The following is a 9,391-nucleotide window of genomic DNA, read 5'->3' as shown; positions in this document are numbered from 1 at the left end:
CGTCATCAGCAGCTCCTCCCACAAGTCATCAACAGCTCCTCCCACAAGTCATCAGCAGCTCCTCCCACAAGTCATCAACAGCCCCTCCCATTGCAGAAGGCCGCCTCGGTCTGTTTAAACTAAAAGGGTTCCGCCAATATGACTACCCTACGAGGCGGAAAATTGGGCACCTCAGATCAACTCGCCAATCCGGCTCTGTGTGTCTAAATGCTCGCAGCTTGCTGGCAAAACAGCCCAACATTCACGGAAAATCTGGCAGTGTAAAAGGGGCTAAAGGTTGCTTATCTAAATGTTAGTAAATTATGTGATGTTGACAGAACAAAACAGGCAGAAATTAAACCGCAAGGGTAGAGCAGCACCTGGACAGTGTACAGCGCAGACATGCCAGAGTTAACTTGCAATCAACTTCACAAAAGGCAGCTGTTGCAAGCATGTTTTAATTTAAAGTCTAAATCATTACATTTACAAGGTAAACAGAGTATATTGTAAATACTTTCTACACCACCACCCAGAATTGAACATTAATGGGGCAGAGCAGCAATCAGCACGAAAACAAATGAGACCAGCTGACCCACACACACTGCAGCATTGAAGAACTTCAACCAACTCTGTGGTGAACAAAATAACTCTGCTCAGTCTGTTTTTCTTCGGTCAGGAAAATGCAGCGTGAGCTGCGCTCTAGTGTGCTCACCTGTGTGTGAGTGCATGTATCTGTGTGTGTATGTGTGCGCGCGCGTATCGGGGCAATACAGATAGCAGAGGAGAATTGTAAATGTGCAACCATGTAACGACAGAAATGTCAGGCTGTCGTGTAAATAAGATAAATAACATAAGGCTATTTAGTTTGTTTAATAAAAGGACAAGGTACAGACCTGCTCTATAGGAAAGGTAGCCTTAAATGACTTCTGTTGTGATCTGGTGCTATATAGAAAATAAAATCAAATATAATTATCTTGACCTTCCTGGTCGATTATGGAAAAAAATCATAATCACTATTATTTTGGTCACACACACACACACACACACACACACACACACACACACACACACACACACACACACACTCTGAAATCTTCTGCGATCACCTGCCCCTCGCATTATTCCTAGTTCACCTACTTGACTGGCTCGTGGAGTGAATAGAGGAGGGGAGGGGGTGGTATTACGCATGCGCGGCTTCCGTATAAGACAAAATAACATCTCCAGGCGTCCTTGACCAAAAATCGTTTACCCTCGATTTCATTAATTTTGAAATTGACCATTAGTCGACTAGTTGCACGCATGTTAACAATATTAATTTAATCATCAAATTATATATTTTGGCCGGGGCAACACAATGGTTTGAGTTCAAGGTCTGAGAAAGAATAGTATAAGTAACATTGTTAACACTGTGCTATACTGCAGTGAAATACATAAGTCTATATTTTATCTACAAGAGCATGACCACCTATTAATTACACAGCAAAGCTGTAATGATTGTGCGAAGTGGCTAATAGTATGGAGCTACTTAGATGTTTCACATGATGCGTTGTGTTTGTAGTCGATTAATGATAGGCAAATGTTTGCCTGCAGAGTTTAGGTATCAACTTGGGTTCATCCATCACCTTCTCAAAATGATCCCACATTTTCGATTTCCTGCCCGACATATTATTAAGTAGCCTGTGTAAAAACCGCAGGAACCAGCCCGGTAAATTAGGGGCCGTACACATGCCGTGTCTTTAACTGCCTGGAAAACGCAAGGTCGGATACTGGGTGCTACTCTTGTGCCTTTTTTGTGCCAGTTGTCAAGAGTGTGGCGGCAGGTTTCATCTGAGGTTGCTAAGCAACTTTAACAAGCATGGTATCATAGGCTATAGCCTGAGTGCAGAGCTGATCTTCTTCCAGGTGCTGTTTATAAGTGTGTAGGCCTGTAGTCCATGGGACAGATGTAAAGCTCTGTGTAAATCTGCACCAAAATGATCAACTTTTCTGTGTTTATCACAGACTGAATATTTACGGAAAAAGGGAAGAATATCTGTTGGCTGAGAGTGGTTTTTTAAGTGACTGCTGTCTGACTGCTGAGCGTGGCCTTTTCCTGTGTCTGCTCTTTCAAATTAAATTCCCACATGGTGCAGTCAAATAGGTTTCAAGTTATTTTGACAAGGCGCAGCTCTTAATAAGAGTTTCACTTTTGATTTTTTGATTTTTATTTTTTCTGCAACTAATGACCTTTCTGGTCGGTTATCGTTTGGTCGACTATTAGGGGGCAACCCTACAGTATATGATGGTATTTGTGTTTAAAAAACAACAACAACAACAACAACTAAAAGCTGAGCTACTACTGATAAAAGTCATTGTAGCATGTATGGCATTGTCTAATGCTGTGTTTCCAAAATACAATCAGCCTACTTAGGCCCTGTTTAGATGACAACGGTTTCTCTAAAAACGGAAAAGTCTGTCCTTTGCTTTTAAAAAACTTCTGCGTTTATATGACGACGTTATTGAAACGCTCCCCGTTCACACGGAGCCGCAAAATCTACTGGAAATGCTGTAGTATGCACGCCAGGCCAATGGGTGGCAGTGTAAATTTGCAAAGTAACACCACGGCATGACGCCATGCACCTGCGCTGAAGCGCCTTCCTCTACAACGCGGTGATTACAAAACCTGCGCTGAAGCGCCTTCCTCTACAACGCGGTGATTACAAACTAAAACAAAGAAGACACAATGGCGAAAGCATGCACTAAAGTGCAACAACTAAAGTTTTGCGTTTTCAGTTGAAATCGTTGTCGTATAAACGGGGCCTTAGACAAGTCTTGCTGGGTTAAAATACTCAAGGCCATTTGCGTTAATATTAATATTCATTTACACCACAAATCCACAAGAATTTAGACTTAACTAGATACACTACTGCTGATTCCACTTTATGTCCATAATTTAACTAGCAGGGCTGTACAGTGCGACATATATGAGTGTCTCTGTCTCTGTGGAGGAGGCGGGGCTATGGGCTACACACACACACACACACACACACACAGTGCGATCTTTGTGAGGGGGAGACGAGGCGGAGGAAAAAACAGAGTTGAGCATAAGAGAAAGACAGGGAACTTGTTCCTAAACCAAATGCCACGGCCCCTGTGTGGGAGTATTTTGGATTTAAACCAAATGACAGAGGGGAGCCCAGTAATTTGGACGGGCCGGTGTGCCGGGTTTGTTCTAAAACCAACTCAACAAAAAGAGCGAATACGACCAACTTAACTGCACACCTGAGAGTGAGAGACAGAGTCTATTTTTTGTATTTATATGGTATTTATTTATTTATTTTGTTATTTTTACGTGTTATTTCGGATATTTAAATTCTTTTTTTTGCATTCGTAAATATTCTTGTTGAATAAATGTTTATTTCTCTTTAAAAGGGTATACTTGCATCATTATGCCTTTATTATCATTATATAAGTTTAAAAAATGGTCTAAAAACAGCAAAATTACAACAATAATAAAAATGGTCTTAAAAGCACAATATTACGCAATATTATCGCTTATCGCAATAATTTTGACGCAATTAATAGCCCAGCAAAATTTGTTATCGTGACAGGTGCTACAAACTCTCTGGCCTGTGCTACAAAATTATCACCCTGTGTAGCACCAGTGCTATGGGCTAAAAAAGTTAACGTATAGCCCTGACTAGCCTACATTTTTAAGGCCAACATACTTATTTTTTGCAGGGTGGTTTGTGTTTCTTACCTTGCAGACAACACCACAGATGGTAGTTCCTGTTTTAAGAGCAGCAGGCAAGCTGCATCCCACTTTGTTAGCTTCAGCTTCCAAAAGTGCATTTCTAAAAATAAATATTAAAATACATACATAAATACATAAATACACACACACACACACACATATATACATACATATATACATATACATATATATATATATATATATATATATATATATATATATATATCCCCCATGTTGGCGATGTCAAACGATTTCACACAAAGCTTGCATCTAGCTCTGTGTGTGAATTGGGAATCCTTGGCCAACCAGTATTTATATACAGTATTGTCAAGCCATCCATCCAAAAACTTGCATCTCCCCATTGTGAACCACGTGAAACTCGTCTTCTTGTCGAAGGTGCAGTGTTGGAGTGAAACTTGATACCTGGGGGCTGGAGGAGGGTCATGGGACATCGGACTGGACATACCACTTGTCAATCAGGTAAAAGGGGCGGTATGTTTTCTGAGACGTTTGCTCTCACACAAACTGTGCTTGGCCTGGCATAAAACACGATCCGGACTGATTAAATTATTTTTAGGAAATACCTAATTTTCTATTTTACAAAACAGTATTTTAGAACAGTGGTAATAGTCTGGAAACATAAATATTTTTCCATACTTTATTTTTCATTTTCCATACTTTTTAATATCTGGAAATTAATCAAATTCATTTCCATACTTTCCATACTTGCGTAGGAACCCTGCATTTTAAAAGACTGTCAACCGTTTAACTCCCTGTCACTCTAATTTTCAAAATCTTTCAGCACTAAAAAAATCATTAATTGCTAATTCTCTGGGCTTAAGATAAGATAAGATGAGATAAGATAAGATATACTTTCTTGATCCCCCAGGGAGGAAATTCAAGTATCACAGCAGCACAAGACAAAATCAAAGGACATTAAATAGAATAAGATTAAAGAGAAAAACTAAAATGTAAAAATTAAAGATAATAATAGATAAATAAAAGATAAAATTAAATTGCTACATCAATAAAATTGCTACATCAGATGAATAAAGTGACTAAAAAATGGCAGACAAAGTGTTGAATGAAATAAAGTGACAGGTGGCAGATAAAGTGGTGAAACAACCTTAAAATTGTCTTGGAGCTGTCCTCACACTCTTACATTTGGGTAACAATATATTTGTTGCTACATTCCTGTTCATTTTTCATTACTACATGTCGGGAAGATGTACTGTTTGGTTTTTATGGTGTCTGCATTTCAGAATAAGAACAAAATAATAAGAATAGCAAAATTTCACATTCACCAAAGTAAAATCAGAAAACCTTTTTTTTTTTTTTTTTTTCACTGTTTTATAAATGAAAGCAACAATACATACAAACTATTTGGCACTCTGCAAAACCCAAAGCCCGAAAGATTTGCAATATATGTTTATTGTATGATTGTCTGAGTTACTGAACCTTTTTTAAGTTATGCTTGATTTTGTCCTTAATCGCTGGCATGTTTATTATTATTACTGCAGAAAACATCATTTTTGTGCTCTCTGCAGGTCTCACTTTTGACTCCACTGACTGACAGGATTTCAATAACACGTGTCAATATAGCGAAACTTCTATGTTGGTTTCTGACATGTATAAATTCAGTCTATATTACTCAATCCTTTTCTTTGAATTAAACTATAATATGTTTTTGAAGACCTTTATCATTTGACCATATGGGTATCTTTGGTGCACCACACTACATTGCCCATGAACCACTTTTAAACCATAAGCAATGTTGGACAGTACTTTCTAATTCATAACCAGTGCTGGGAAAGTCACTTTTGAAATGTATTAATTTACAGATTACTAATCATTCTGTTAAAAAGTAACTGTTTTAATGACTTAAAGTGATGTTAGTTATTTCTATTTGATTACTTTCTCACAAATGTTTTAAACTGGGAAATAAAGCTGAAAAATGTCCAGGTTGAAATGATGCTTGTCAACAGAATGAATGTTTTATTCTACATATTAAAGTTACCTTTTTTTTTTTAATTACGGAAAAGACTATAATCGATAATGACCACTTTATAATCACCAACACCTTAATTAGTGACTGTAATTCCCTTTTTTCCAATAACTGAAACCGATAACGATTTCAGGTGTTTTATAATCATTACAAATAACTTGCTATTCCCCAACACTGTATAACACCCAGACATGCAGCACCAGTCTGCTGGCTGATTTCTTTATAGTTTGCGATGTTGTGTTATGACGTTAAACTAACGTTAGCCAGCGTTGCCGTTATACTTGTATGTTATGTTACTCGGCTAACGTTTTCTATACAGGTGACGGACTGAATATTGTCCTTATAAAAAAAAGTTAACGTAATGTTATTGTTAAACCATAAAGCATGTAGCTTGTTTTATCCAAACGTCTCGTTAGAAGACAGATGGAACTTAACGTTAATACCAGCGTGGGGAAATGCCTGAGTCATTGTATGGAAGCCAAGTTAGCATGAACTAGCATCACTATCGTATCGACACGTTCCTATTCTACACAACGCCTATATACGAAAGGTTACTATTTATCAAAATCAGTTATGTATTTATTCTAAAGTTGTTCTTCCCTGATTTTCATCAATGGAAAGCGCTTACCTCTTGCAGTTTTCGAAACTAAAACCCCCAACCGGTGTCTGCCTTATTGTCATCGGTGTCGCCATCTTGGTGAATGCAGATGCAGGATTGCTAGCTCTTCTTCTTCTCTTCATTTAATGGCGGATTACAACCAACGTTTTAAGGTGCATACCGCCACCTACTGTACCGGAGTGTGTAGTCCCAGGGTATGTACTTCAGGTTACATTCTAACAGGAATAAACAAAACAAAACAAAAAATAGGTAAAACTCCCTTATATTTTATTTTCTAATCCTGTGTCTTTGAGGAAACTAAATACTGCCCTGTAGCATTCCCTCATTTTCCCACTCATCCCTAAAATTCCTTCCAAACTCCATTCCCGTTCCAGCTCATACATCACGCAACCTGTTCCTTTTTAACTCATACTTACTACATTTCAAAATAACATGCTCAACACTCTCTGCAACATCGCACCTATCACATTTATCAAACGCAGACTTTGCCATTAGATACAGAGCTGATTTTAAACTAGTGTGTCCAAGTCTTAACCTGGATATGATTACCTACTTCTTCTCTTCTGCATTTCCCTTTAAAACCTTTGTTAACTGACTTTTGTATTTTATAGTAATGTCTCCCTTTAACATCCATATCCCACTTCTTCTACCACGAATCTATCACTGCCTTTCTGATTATTGATTTTGCCTCACCTTTTCCAAAGGGAGTTTTCATTATCTCTTCATTACTTAATCTTAAAGCTCTTTTGGCAATATTGTCTGCTTTTTCATTACCACTAACACCTACATGTGCAGGAACCCAACAAAGTTGTACAAAAATTCAACTTCTAGGCTTGCTAGTTTGTGTTTGTGTTTGTGTTTGTGTTCTTCTTCTTCTTCTTCTTCTTCTTCTGATGCTTATTTGCGGTTGGCAAATAGCTTTAGGTGCATTACCGCCACCTTCTGAAATGGAGTGTGGATCGGAAATTCTTCTGCCTATTCCTGTCTTTTACAAAAATCTAAATATTGCCCTATCCTACATGTCCTGAATCCAACTGTGGTATTTCCTTTATTTCCAGTCTGATGTGTTCCTTTTCCAATCTGCTTTTGAGAATCCATCTTTCCTGCTGGTATTTTGGACAACAAACACTAACATGGTGTTAGTTTCCTGCATGTTACAAAACTCACACAAACTGGTTTCATGTTTTCTAATTAATTTAAGTGTACTATTCAGACCAGTGTGTCCAAATCTCATTCTCGGAATTATATCTCCTTCCTTTTTAGTTCTGTTAGTGTCTCTCCTTCCTCCTACTTTCTTTTGGATACTGTAGTAATGTCTACCTTTAGTTTCCCTGTTTCAATTTTTTTCCTGCCCTTTTTTAATCATTTGTTATACAAACGAAATATACTGTTTACCTCAGCCTTCCTTTAATTTACTGTCATATCTACTTATACTTTGTTAGTGGCACTGGCAACTTTTGCATATTTGTCTGCCAATTCATTCCCCTCTACCCCTATATGTGCTGCTATCCACATGAATTTCACTATTACTCAATTCTGAAGATGGCTTGAGCTATTTCCATCAGGATGTCTTGTCTTGATTCTGACTGCATACTCTTGAAACTGCACTGCTTGAATATGATCCTAGTAACACTTTGCTTGGTTTTACATTTTCAGTTCAACTGAGTCCTAAAAGTATAGCCAATAGCTTCCCTGTGAATACTGATATGTTGTTGTTTACGCTTTTATTTACCATGAATTTGAAATCTGGAACTATGAATGCAACCCCTACTCTATCATTGTCTGTTTTGAAGCATCTGTGAAAACCTTGATATACTCATCGCAGTGTTAATCTATGAATCTACTAATTTGGCTTTTATCTAAACTTTTCCTTTTCTTCCATTCCAACATATGCATGTCTACCTCTCCCAATAACCAAGGCGGGACAACAGAAAATGTTACAGTGGGTCTTATCATTATATCCCCTATCCCAATTCCATTAACTGTGTTCCCTATAGTCCAAGTGAAGCTCTTAAAAGCCCTCGAAGTCTTCCTAAGCTTGAAAAGTTTTTGTCACATACAGCAAACATCTCCTCATGATCCACTGGCTACATGTCCTCTGAATATGCTGTGAAAAAGTCCGGTCTCTGTAGGCAGCCCAGGTTCCGCAAATGGCAACAAAAATACTTCACTTCTGTTTATGTTCAACAATGTTTTCAAACACAACGGAGCTAGTTGCCTTTTAGCCTCATTGTAGCCTGTAGCTCTAACTGCCTCTCTGGGCACTGCGTCTTTTTCAATAATTTTCTCTATATGGGTCAACCAAGTAAGGTTCTTGTCAAATCACATCCCCAAGTATTAAAAACATTCTAACCTTTCTATGTTTCACCATAGAGTTTAATTTTAAACTGCTCCTGAATTTTCCTTCTTGTGAAAAAAAATGACCCATTCAAGGGCCCATGTCTCTACTTTTCTTATTGCTTCTTGTATTTTTTTTTTTACTATGAAATCTATATTCTTCCCCCTTTTCCACATAACCCTGTCATCTGCAAATAACGCAACACCTATTAATCTATCAACGGTACTAAACACTTTGTTTAACATCACTGAAAACAGCATGCAGCATTATACTTCCTTGAGGAGTTCCATTTTCCACTAAGTGTTTCGTTCTTTTCTCTTTTCCCACTCTTACCGATATTAATCTATCTGTTAAAAAGTTTCTAATCCATCTATACATTCTCCCTCTTCCCATTTGATATAACTTAATGATTAAACTTGCGTCGATATCATATCATAAGCCTTCTCCACACCAAAAAATATTGCCACTGTTGGGAACAACAATATTAGGCCTCACCAAGGGGCACCATTAATATAGGGAACAATTCTGGGCCTCAAGGGGGCAGCACCATTAATGTTGTATATTATACTGTGGATACTGTAAAAGAGGGGATACTTATAGGCACCAGTGCTATATTTTACATGGCGGCATCATTTTTTGGGACTTAAGCCTTAACATGGGCCTGACCTTGTGATAGATCTCCAATTAAAGTATCAAATTGGCTATCTGAAATAATTA

The 9,391-nt window shown here is 37.8% G+C and overlaps 1 protein-coding gene across 2 annotated transcripts in view; it reads right to left on the bottom strand.

The window, feature by feature from the left end:
* The window catches only part of psmb7 (proteasome 20S subunit beta 7), a 22,843-nt gene extending 16,345 nt beyond the window's left edge, over positions 1-6,498 (bottom strand). Inside the window, exons 1-2 of one of the 2 annotated variants that reach the window (XM_050052721.1) lie at positions 6,346-6,498; positions 3,719-3,812 (exon numbers count right to left, since the gene is read on the bottom strand). In XM_050052721.1, coding sequence (XP_049908678.1) covers positions 3,719-3,812; positions 6,346-6,458 — 207 coding nt within the window. In that variant the 5' untranslated portion in view covers positions 6,459-6,498. The remainder of the gene's footprint in view (positions 1-3,718; positions 3,813-6,345) is intronic. The other variant, XM_050052722.1, reaches the window with a different exon arrangement.
* Between the last annotated feature and the right edge of the window lie 2,893 nt (positions 6,499-9,391).

The sequence above is a fragment of the Epinephelus moara genome, chromosome 9, assembly GCF_006386435.1.
Source record: "Epinephelus moara isolate mb chromosome 9, YSFRI_EMoa_1.0, whole genome shotgun sequence".
In the NCBI taxonomy this organism is placed as follows: Eukaryota; Metazoa; Chordata; class Actinopteri; order Perciformes; family Serranidae; genus Epinephelus; species Epinephelus moara.
Note: the sequence above shows the minus strand (reverse complement) of the source record. Positions and strands in the feature narration are given on the sequence as shown.